The sequence below is a fragment of the Mchenga conophoros genome, linkage group LG5, assembly GCF_057382185.1.
Source record: "Mchenga conophoros isolate Kocher_MC1m ecotype Shallow Benthic linkage group LG5, M_conophoros_male_GT1.1, whole genome shotgun sequence".
NCBI classification, from domain to species: domain Eukaryota; kingdom Metazoa; phylum Chordata; class Actinopteri; order Cichliformes; family Cichlidae; genus Mchenga; species Mchenga conophoros.
Window position 1 is genome coordinate 37,624,803 of NC_140530.1, and position 12,686 is coordinate 37,637,488.

General features: G+C 38.2%; 1 protein-coding gene across 1 annotated transcript in view; it reads left to right on the forward strand.

The window, feature by feature from the left end:
- The window catches only part of LOC146575088 (CD276 antigen-like), an 80,212-nt gene that overhangs the window by 61,154 nt on the left and 6,372 nt on the right, over positions 1-12,686 (forward strand). The window contains exons 2-3 of the mRNA XM_085275278.1: positions 5,527-5,829; positions 9,854-10,126. Of these exons, the coding sequence (XP_085131404.1) occupies positions 5,527-5,829; positions 9,854-10,126 (576 nt within the window). The remainder of the gene's footprint in view (positions 1-5,526; positions 5,830-9,853; positions 10,127-12,686) is intronic.

Genomic DNA, 12,686 nt, shown 5'->3' on the forward strand with positions numbered 1-12,686 from the left:
GAGGTGCCAGCATCAGCCTGCTACAGGACTCAGAAACTTGTTAACAATCAAGTAATAAATTTACAGATTGTCTGAAATGTAAACAACAAGTACAATACACAAACATACCTGTTCACCTTCCAGCTAGATGCTAATTTACAGATCGATGGAAAACAATAACTTTCTCATTAACTTTTCTGGTGAGCAAGCAGTAGCAGTTCGATCTTTCTTCCCGGAAGTTGCCCCTTCCGAATTTCAAAATAAGAGTCTAATGAACATTATAAGGTATAATTCGTTCAGGGATTTAAGTATCTGAAAAATATCAAATAGAACAAATAATCTGGGTCATTTACAATCTTAAACAATAAAAACATGATTATGATTATTTATGGTCATTTATTAGAGAAACTCAGTTTCATTTGGAGATGTCCTTAACTTTAGGTGTGGCCTCATCAACAGCGGTCTGTGCACTGCTTCCTGAAACACACATCCTTTTTCTTTCCTGTTGAAACACCAACTGTCTAACGTTTGCATCTGAATATGAAATTTATGTGTGTGTCCGCTACATGAAGCTTTAAAGACACTATAGCTTTGTTATACTGACCTCTCTGAAGAGTGTCCAGGAGGAGGTTTTCTGTCAGTTGGCTAATAATTATGCACACACACATATTCAATACTCTTGGATCTTGACGGAGGCGGTCGAACTTTCTCCTTCTCCCTCTCCCTTATCTTCCCTGCTTGGCTTCTCATGTCTTTGTATAGTCTCGCTTATTCTCTAACCCTAAGAGAGTCTCCCAGACTTGTTCTCTAAAAACCTAAAGAAGAATTATGGATTTGATCAACTGGTCCCTTAACGAAACTGACAAACTCCTGGGCTTGGGAGAGCCTGATTGTCCTGCAGAGACATTTCTTGCTGGATACTCGATGGTCGGTTGCGTCGTGTGTCTGGCGACACTCTCAATGGAGGACTTTGAACAACATTTACCAATTCGGAACCACGATAACAGAGTTCCGGCTGATTGGAGCCGGCTTATCGAAGAGCAAGAAGTGGCTACAGCTGTTCAAAATCCCACAAGGCTGGCCGACATGATAGACGATGGGCAGGGCTGTGAGTACTCAGACTGTGTTTCTTTGAACGCTATATGGATAAAATCTTGGAGAAGAACAATGTGAATTGAGAGATTTGGTGACCACTGACGGAAATTAGACCAGTTGTAAAAATTGGAAGCAGTTTGTTCGCACTAACCAAAACAACTACCATCTTCATCTCAAGCGGCCCCCTGGCGCCAGCTGGATGCTCAAGGCAAAAGCTAACGGGAATAACAAATTCTCCCTTAGATAACAAGACTGTTTGTTGTGACTCTTCGACCTCCTTCAAGGCCCCCCGTGTCAACTGATGATTGCTGACTTTTGCCTAACCGGGTGAAGGGACACTTTCTCTCGGCTGAACATGGAACACACACACGCTCACACATACGCATGTACACGGACACAGACCTGCACTCGAACTACTACTACTGTGTGACTGTCACTGAAAAAACAGTGACAGATTAAACCGGAAGTGTAGGCTTACTGCTTTTAGAAAACAGAAACTCAGAACTCGATCAGTGCCTTAAGAGGAGTGGCTCTGAGTCTGTTATATTAGAGATATACTATTTTTGAACCTCAGCAGATTTCTGCAGACATGGAGTTTCTACCACTTCTCTTTATGTGCTTCTGTTTCATGACTCTGTCCTGACTGACGTTTGGTGATCAATCCGGTAAGAAACGTATTGATGTAGAGGCTGAGTACGTTTGAAGGTGGTTGATGGGTGGAATAAAGCGATGCCACTGTTACGAATAAAACTTATGGTGTTGAGTAAGTCCAGTATCTCTAGCTGTACTTATCTTGTCCGTTTATTGCTCACCATCGGTTGCATTTGTTGTTCCACACTTCATCATAGTATCCAACATCATTCAGAATAAATCACAACAGTGCAGCGGCTACAAAAGGTTTGCTCCCTCAGACCAAAAACATGTGACACTAATTTTATGTGTCTGTGAGCACGAGGGAGAAAAAGAAGAGTCGAAAAGTACGAGTTGTCACCGACCAGAAACGGGAGCTGGAAGCATGTAAATATAATAATAACCACTACAGCCAAGAAGAGTGCCTGACAGCCCAGCTGTAAGTAAGCTATTAAGACTCGACTGTACGCTGTGTTCGTGTTTTCCTCCGAAAACAATAAGTCCCGTTGGAGCAGCCTTTCAACGCTTCTCTCTGTCTCTCGCTAGCAAAGTTGACCCAGACGACAAAGTTAAGCTAGTTTTCAGCTACGAGCCCGACACGAACCCGACGTATCAGCCAGAGGTCCCTTTACTACGGTTCGGAGCCGCGAACCTGTTTTATATACGCGTGGAATAGTTTTCTATACGAGATCGCTGCAAAAAGTGCAGCCTTACCTAATGTCCACCTACTGTTACTCATTTATATTAAAGTTTTTAATTAATAGTAATTAATAGTAATAAATCACACAGCAATAGTACATTCATGTAGTTGTAAAAAGCATGATAATATATTAAGTAATCCAAAGTATTCAGAATACGTTACTTTCATTGAGTAACATAATGGAATACGTTACAAAATACATTTTGGAGCATGTAATCTGTAATCTGTAGTGGAATACATTTTAAAAGTAACCTTCCCAACACTGATGTAACAGTCTGCTTCTAAACTCAAAGTTACTGAAGATCTCTGGTGTGTAACCAGTTACTTATTCTGGATGGCATTACCTTGGTCCCCAGGATTACTGTGAGGAATCCTGTGGGCATTTTTTAACAAGGTTATGTCCTTCAACAGCCCCAGTTTGGATTCAAACACTGTATTGTTCATTTGTTTAAATAGACTTTCTTTGTGATAAAGCTTACGGTTAGGTTGGGTCAGGTGACCCTGAATCCTCCCTTAAACTTTCCATGGTACACAGAGCACTCGTCTCCAGTCCCCTTTCTTTCACTATACGTTTACAGGTATAGACCAATAAAAACTTAAATTGTGGCATAAATTGAAATCTTAGTCCGTATCCATCAGAAGTGAAATTAATTTGTGAAGACACTAAATTTCCTCACAATCCATTCTAAATTTGGATTTAAAATCAGATAAGAAAATAAATATTTTATAACTTTGTGGAATTTTATTATTATTTTGAAAAACTGAGCTCTGACACCATAAAGAAGCTACTTTGGCTGCTCCATTATTCACAAGAGGTCTTCACAGCAGGCAGCTCTGCACATTTGGGCTCCTTTGGTGACGCCTCCTCATCAGAGCAGGGAACTTTCTCTTGTTAGGTGAATGTGTATACCACTGGAGCTGTTAATATTGATCATAATGATATGTGTCGATGTGAGCATTAATGGTTGACTGTCTCCCTGTGATAGATTTTCACAATTATATGAAGTTGTACCTTCAGAATGAAGTCAGAATGATAATATAATTGAAAACAATGAACTCCATCATAGGGTATGCTGGAGTTTAATACTAATAACAGTTAACCAGCCATAATAATAGCAATAGTTCCAGTCTTTGTGATAATCATTGTAGCAATAACAGTAGCAAAAATAATTATAAAAATTGTTAAACTAAAGTAATATCTTTATTATGATAGTAATGTATAACAATTCAAATGAATGTGTCAACAAAGCATAGTAAATTTGTTTTTATATATAGTGTTGTGGATAGGCGTAGCTTTGGGTCACGTGGTGTTGATAATAGTAGTAGTGATTGCTGTATCAGCTGTTCACAGCCCAAGGGAATTTTTGTGAACGAGTGGGTGGTGGGTCAAGTTGACTTTTGCTGACCACTCATGGAATGTTTTGATCACAGTTTTTCTATGGTTTTAAGGATATTTATAACAAATAAAGGAGTTTTTAAACTGGAACTTTGACTTGTTTTGAACCGTGGGCGTGTCAACATTATTCAGCTGCTCGACAACTCAAAAGTTTGATAGTCGCCAATATATAGTATCTACAATTTTAACATTTTTAACAACAATTTCTATATTTTTATGTATTTCATGATTTATTATATCACTAATGACTTGATACATGCTGTTTAATGATGAAATCACAAACTGCTTTTAGTTTGAAATCCGAGCTCAGTTTCTCTTACCATAATACCTAGTATACATGCATAACGCAGGACATAGTGAGGAGCTGGTTTGATCACTGTAGCAGATCAAGAAAATGAAAGTATCCTCTTGATTATTTCTCATACTCGTTGGTTCATTTGGAGACGTCTTTAGATGTAACGTTGGTGTCAGCGGTTTGTGTGCTGCTTCCTGAAAACCCACAAAAAGCCCTTCGATTTGTCAGTTTTTAAGATTTCTTCATCATTAAAGTAATCCAGTAATGGTCACCAGTATAAGTGTTGACAGTTGATTCGGCAAACTTTCATTTTCTAAACTGTAAAAACAGAGTGTGTGTCCCTGATGTTTTCCCCCGCCTCCTGGCTTACAGCGCTGATGTTACTGCCATCATGTACCCCGGTTTAATGCAGTAACTGGGCCTGTCAATCACAGAGGCTGTGGCGTGACCAATCACATGAATGCCTTCTTCCTTTGTGTTCCACCTCTAAACTGGAGACGAGCTGCTGCAGGGTTTGCTAACTCTCAAATGTGCTGATTAAAGCAGATAACTGTGATAAACTTGCTTTCAGAGCTGTTGCCCAAGCAAAGGGGGAGGGTGCATCTGACCCCCTCGGCTGTAATTGGTCCAGCCCAGAGTCGATCATGACCAATTCAGAGACTGACTGACTTCAGAAAACATAAATGTAATAAATAGAGTAAAGGTGAGCTATTATACTCATTTCTAGCTCCATATTTTATTCTTGGACACTACTGGAACAGTTTAACATGATTGACAGTTCACAATGATCCTTGTGGTATTTCAGGAAGAGCTAGGACCCCAAATCCAGACTCACTGGCAGGTCTGAAACTTACAACAAACAAACTACCCACAGCGTTTTTGATGTGAAAAAGGCTAAGGATAGACAAGGGCTGTAAACCCACAGCAGGTGATTAGAGACAGTAGACACACCTGGCAACACAACTGAAACTCATCAGGGAAAATAAAACTGAGGAACGTAAAACTGAACACTAAACACACTGAACAAGGATCACTAAAATAAAACAGGAAATCACTAACACAGAGACAAGAACTCAAACATATGAAATGTTCACAGAAAGACAAACATGGAAAAAAGAGACAAAACAAGACTGAGTGCAGAGAAAGGAAATACAAAGAGGAAGTAATAAACCGAAAGTCATCAATAACTAATTAGGATTAAATGCACAAATAATGAAATCAGAAACCAATACCAGAGGCCAAAATAACTATAAAACACAAAATACTATTTATCAAGTTTATATTAGAAATATAATCAAACTCTTCAGCTTCTTCGCCCTCCATTTAAACCTGTCATTCAAACTGTGCAGTGGGGCGTGGACCACAGAAAAATGTGAAGAGGAACTAAACTGAAGAGTGAACTCACTGTTTAATTCATGTTTTGTCTTTCAGGGACATCTGTGATTGTGAGAAAAGGTGATGATGCCATTTTACCCTGTTCCCTCGGCACCAATGAGAACATTGAGTTTGTGCGGTTTGACTGGACGAAGAATGGAACTGAAAAGGAGGTGTATATACATGATACTGGGGTGTATCGTAGTCCTGCCCTCCCAGGTCGAGTCTCACATTTTCCAGATGATCTGCAGCACGGCAACGCCTCCATAAGAATAAATAAAGTTCAACCGGGGGACGGAGGAATCTACACCTGTGACTTTCCAAGCAGAAGAAAAACATTCAGGATTAAGCTTGTTGTTGGTGAGTGCTGTTATCAGCTGATTATTTACAGATGAAACAGTCAGCATGCACATCTGGGTCTCACCCCTACAGCACACCTGTAGTGATATTTGCAATATTTGGTGGACAAACTGAGACCGTCCCTTCTGCATGCTGGTCCTGCTCCTGTCTACTTATCAGAAATCAGTAAATCCGTTGGGCATCTTTCTTTGCCTTTAGACAATAATTCTGATGGCAAAAGAGCCAAACGGGACAGGGAAAAAAAAAAGAAAAAAAGAAAGAAATCTGACGCACTCACAGAGTCGTCCTAAACAAAATAAAATCTATGTGACGTCTCAACTCTGTGAGGAACTTTACATCACACAGACCTCAGCGGACCTGTGGATGTAGAAGCTATGATCCAGTCTGATGCTCACATGTGTTTCTACAGCAAACTGAGATAATCCGGGTAAACCCCAAACATACACTGTATATAAAAGCTGGACATAGCCACCATGACATCACTAACTGGTTAATGACGTCCTGTTATGGTATCCCAAGCTGACTGTTTCACCCTCCCCATTTTGGTGTTTTGAATTATCTTTGCTTTATCCTAATTTTCCTAATTATCCTAAAAGTACTGATAACTTATTTAAACAGGTTTTTTTCACATTTGTTAAAGTGAAAGATTTCCTAAAACGAAATATAATATAAATAAATATAAGTGACTAATTCTGTTGCCTAAATCTGATCAAACTATAACTGAAAAATATTGATCAAACAAAACAATACAAAACCACATTGGTTCTCAGCACCTGTGTTCAATTTCAACATGTTTCTCAAGTCTTCCTGGACTTCCTGAAACGTGTACCTGCAGTTCTCTGGATGCAGCTGCAGTTCACTTATAATTTATTTACAAAGATTCAACAGAGAGAAATCAGCATCTCAGTTCATTTCTGCTCTGTTTGGGGGAAATCCCTGTATTATTGAAGTGGGGGTCGGCTTCACTCAGCATGACTAAAGAGTTTTAGGACAGAGAGTTTTGGTACTGCATCATCTGATCTTGTAACATCTCCCCCCAAAAAGAAAACACAACAGGCAGAAAACATGATTTTGTCCAATTTGCAAAGTAAATTGTGTGCTGCAGATTTTATAATTCACATTTGTGTGATTTGTTTAAATATTTTCTTCCTAAAAAGTAAAATCTTACAATTACACATGCTGTAAGGCCACAAAACCACATCTGTTCACAACAGTTACAAAACTGACAGCAACTTCAAAAGAAGATTTTGTGCTGATGCAGATGTTTGTAAATCTGACCCTAAATGTTCCTTCTTTAAAATTCTAATCCTTGTAATGAAGGGATATTTTTTACAGGCTGTTCTTGCTTATATGACCAAACATCAGAGTTAGGACAAATTGTGCTACATCATTAAGGACAGATTAATGTAAGGTGGTTCCCACTGTCAGCACACGCCTCTTCTCTTTTCCTAACTCCGTGTCAATTCCCCACCTTTCCTTGAAAAAGAAGTTAAAAATAGCAGCTATAAGGTGCTTTTGGAACTTAACCTCCTATGTGCATGCATTTTCCTGTATATGTCAATTTATCTAAAATTTGAGGAGTCTTCAAAAAAAAAGGAAGAAAAAAAATAAAATCTCTGCGAATGAAACTATAAACACTGAATAAATATTAATTTCTCCTTATAGTTCAGACACACAGCTGTTCAAAGTGTGACTCACTGTGTGATTATCACCCATCCACCAGGATAAACCAGCCTCCAGTTTAAATGTTTAAGGATTTTTTTTAATCTGTGACTGTGCTTTCTTTGGGGATTATAAAAAAACCATGTCTAATATAGCAGGATAACACTTCTGAGTTTATTTTCATCAGTTTTATCTGTCTGCCAAATTGATGAGACCACAGTCACCTCTAACATGTGTGTTTTTTCTCCTTTCAGACTCCGTAACTTGTTAGAGCCTCTCAGTCATGTGCACTTCTGCATGTCTGTAACTACCAGGCTCAACTTTGTAATAATTTACAAACTATAAATATCTGATACCTGCCTGTTTGATCACTGTGAAGTAACATCTGTGATATTTCATGTAGTCTGTTAGTTTTACCTTTAGCTCTAACACAGATCATCTGTCTGAAGATTATGCAGGAAATGACCGAAGCCTTGATGTTTTTAAGCTTTTACTTCATATGTTAAAGACAGTTAATCAGTCATTATGAGGGCTACAAGGCTGAAATTTACTGGATGTCATCTTCATTTTGTCTACAATAAATGTGCCAAGTTTCATTCTGATATATAGAAGTAGCTCTAAGATATTAGAGTGTATTTCAAAGTGCAAAGCAGAGAATCTCTAACCAATTGCCTCGAAACTCCATAAAAATCTCTTCAAAGTTAACAAATAATGAGGATTCATTCAACTTCTTCTTGCATTTCAAATGTTCCTAAATGCTAAATTCAATTACAACCTGATGCATTGAATAATTAAAATAAAGATTTACACATTTAGTATAATTTAATCGCTTCTTTTTCGACGGATAAAACCGTTTTATTTGATTTCTTTTCGTTCCATTGTAACACCGAGGCTAACTACGTTAACTTCCATATATGGTCAGACAGGTGATTTTCTCGGCTTCAAACTGACAGTTTTCGGTTTCACTGCGGTCAATTTCTATTATATGACAGTAGCTGTCAATCAAACCTGCTTATAGCTAGTGTGAAGCTTCACTTTTCTGATTGGCTGATCGGATTAATCGTCTTCAGAGCGGAGGAGAAAGATACCGATTGGTTAACTCTGCTTGTGGGCGTTTAGAGATTTCAGCGATACCGGACTTGATTGATAAAATATTTATCAGTACTTAAAAATTGGTTTTAATGTCGCAGTTTTAGAAGTTTGTGTAGCTCCGATAAAACTTTACGAGCGAATAAAGTCACGTTTTTTCAGCTTATTTTTACTCCCGGCTAAACTCAAACGAGCTGAAGTTAATTTGCGGGGTTTTGTTCTTTAAATCGAGCTCATGTTTATCTTTTAAACATGTTTATCACTCCAATAAACGGCTTTTATCGGTGATGCGACAGGCTAGCAGTAAGGTTACTAACAATTTACTGCCGTAAATGAAGACGTTACTGTTTTTATGTCGTAAATCCTTCACTGATATTCACGAATCTGCTGAAAAACGAACATCTGAGCTTTCAATTGACGTAAAAATGTCTGTATCGGTGCTTCCGGTCATCATGAAAATATGCAGCATGATAATTTATTAGTTTTTACATGTAAACTTGGGTCGCATACAACCTCTGCGTTTCAAAAGGTTAAAGGTCCGGAACGTCCCAGGTGAGTTCCGTTTGTGGTGAGGCTCAGTTAAAAATTGATCCATCAACGACTTTACTGTCTTTTGGTGGGAACCCTGCAAAGCATTTACTGATTATTTTTTTTATAAACAGTTCAGGGAAATAAAACTGTTTTAATTGTATTTGTAAATGTATATGTAAATATTTGGTGTGGGTTTTTGCTACATTATCTAATTAATTATTAGTTCAGTAACCAAAAATCTGTTATTGATCCGGGCACCGTGTTCGTTAGACGTAGCTGTTCAGTCCAGTAGAAACTACCTGATGAGATTTTGCTCAAACTGTATCGCATCCCTCTCAGTGTAATTAATAATTTAAATTATGTAGAGAAATGTGGATTCAAATGTATTTTTATTTTGGAGAGCTTTTGTTGATGATATTTTTTGTAACGTCCACAGTTATTACATTATTAAATGCCTGAAACTTTTTTTTAAATCTTTTATATAACTCTTAGACAAACTCTGGGACGTCCAAGCTTTTTCTGTGTAAAATTTTCTTTATGTGAGTCAAAAATATTGTTTAGAGTAAAAACTAAATTTGTCCTCAAACATCAGAGCTGTGATGTTAGAAAAGTTAATGCAGTACTCTGGTCTTTGTTCTCAAACACATTATAACCCACATCTGCACTTAGAGTAGCTGAACAGGAACAAATAACCAATTAACTGTGATTGTTCTTACATAATCTGTCTGTTATGTGTTCACAGGAGCAGCAGAGCTTTATGTCACAAGTCATAATCAAATAAATGTCGGGGTGCTGCTTCAGTGTGATGTTAAGAATGCTCATCCCAAACCTACAGTGGAGTGGTGGGACAGTAACAATCAAATTCCTTCTGAGAAGCCACAGGTCTCTGAACAAGGAGGTCGCTTCAACATCACCCTCAAAGCTACTGTGGAAAAAAGTGGCCGCTATCGCTGTGTCGCCAAACAGGAGGAAATCAAACATCAGGCACAAAAGGAAATCAATGTACATATTTATGGTGAGTGGCATTTTGATCCTTAAATGTTTCTTATTGCTTTTGAAAAACGTGAATAATATTCTCAGATTAAATGCAAAGACTGACGTCTTCAAGGAAACAAAAGGTTAAATAATGAACTCATAAAAACTTCAAATATCTGGAAAATGTCAGACTCACTGACACTGAAGCAAAAAGCAACTTTAGTCTGAATTCAACTCATAAATGATTTTGTTTGTATATAAGACTTCTTACAGGTGTCATTATGTCCTGTTGTGGTCCCTGAATCCAGAGATGGGAGTTTTCCAACATACGAAGTGCCTAATTGTTGCTGCAAACCACAGAAGACTTAATGATACAAACATAGCAGCAAATTTAAAATAACATATAATAGAGAGAAGTCTGAGCAGTCTTTCTATATTGATGTTAATAAATTAAACAATAAAACTAAGAAAGAAACAAACTGTTTCCTGTAGATGTGGTGAGTGAAGGATAATCCGTTAAAACGACTCGACTGAACTGACTTATTAGTCACAAAGTAGGCTCGCACTGCTTTATCATCCTTTTTTATTCTAATAGGACCATAATTTATATAATAAACAACATCTTGTTGTGTCTTGATGCTCAATCGTCCAGGCAAGTAAATCTCCAAGGCCAGGGGCCCAGGCCCATCCTCACTGGGCGTGAGAGGGAGAGCGGTACCTATTCTCTGTGTGATGCTGGGATCTTCCAGGTCTTTGAAGCAGCTTTTGATGTTTGCAGTCACAGCAGCATAGCAGTAAACTCAAACCTACTCCAGGTCAGGTTCATTCAGTGCAAACATGATAAAATAAGACTTTGACTCAACACCAACCAGGACTGCAGCGTTGCTGTTCGAGGAACTGACATTAAACAGTGCATCGATGTTAAGACCATTTCAAGTGAACCGAATATTTTGAGATCTGTTAGTGCGCCTTGACTTATTACTTTTATACAGGTATAACACTTCAGTCAGGAGGGAGTAATTCACACATGTTAATGATTCCCAAAGTGTGGACTTCACCAATTAAAGAATCTGATCAAAGAACTGACCTCCCAGCCTGTTGTACTGTTGTATAATGTACTGCTTATAAGACTGGGGAAACCTGCAGGCAGCTGAGACTCAAGAAGTCACTTGGATAAACGATGAAACGTTTCTCCCACTGAAAACGCTACGTCCAGGTGAACAGAATCAGCTTTGGGGGATTTACTTACTTGTATGATTGAGCACGCATCAAGAAATTAAAGAATCTGCTTTCAACAAGAAAATCATCAACATATAGACAGAGAGACTGTAACTTAGTCTAATGTGACTTGTAAGGGCTGCAGAAAGGTTCCAGATTTTACATTTGGCTGCAGGGTTCTTGAGTTTGAAAGTAGCTGAAATGTCATTTATTAGCACCTACTTTAACCTCCAAGGACCTGGTGGACATCACATTTTGGGATGTCTAGACCAAAATACAAAATTTTGCTCTACAAGAACCTGATTTCCACTTACGAGGACATTATACTGCCACTGTTCTATCAAAATTTAAAGCGAATATCCTCATATGTGGATCTCGTTCCTCTCAGAAACAAAAATCAGGTAAAAAAAAAAAATTCTGGTAATTCTTTGTTTTTACATTAATCAGATCCCAAAATAGCAAAGAGCTTTTAAAAATGCATGCCATGAAAGAGTTCGGGTCTTAGGAGGTTAAGAGAGAAATGTGGATTTTCCTCTCAACAGCTGACTAATATTTTTTCTGGTTCTGTCCTCTCCCATTTTCTTTGAAAAAACAGAAAACACCACCGATGTTATTCTGTGGCCTATTTGTTCCTTGGTGTTCTGTTGCTGTCTTTGGATAGTAAGAATCTTATTGTTGAAGCAAGCAAACAAAAGTTGCTACTAGAGATGCACTGATTGACCAGCCATCTGTTCTCCAGTGCTCTCAGCCCTGTCCGGTGTACAGATTAACTTGTAAGGGTTAAACAGTGTTGTAGGAGTTGCTGATCTGTCTTCAGTATTGCTGTGTTTCCTCTACACTGGGATCAGAAAAGCATAAATTCATATCAGGTGATTAAATCCATCTTGGTTAATTTAAATCTTGTGAGGCTTTAAAGAACAGAAAACCTGATGAATATAACCAGGATGAGTTAATCCTGGATCTGAAAGTTGATCTCAGGAGGCCTTTTAAGAGATTAATGAATGACCTTTTGATCAATACATAAATAAATGAAACAAATATGTGGAGTGCAAATGTTATGGCATACAGTGGCATGTACACTGCACAGCGGGGAAAAAAAGTCACACACTCTAACATGTCGGACCACAGCTAGCTTTGATGATGGCCCTTTTTCGCCATATTTATTTTCATGCAGAGTTTCAATAATTTTGAGAGTTTTGATGATGGGAGAATCGTACTGCTGTGTAAAGTCTTCTCCATCAGAAAGATTCAGAGTGGGGTTGACGTCTCGACTCTGTAGAGGCCAATGTGAATATGATCCCTTGAGCTCCCTGTTCAGGGAGTCACTCTTTCATAATTTGAGTCCATTGAACCTGCAATTTAATAGAGGACATTTGCCACAC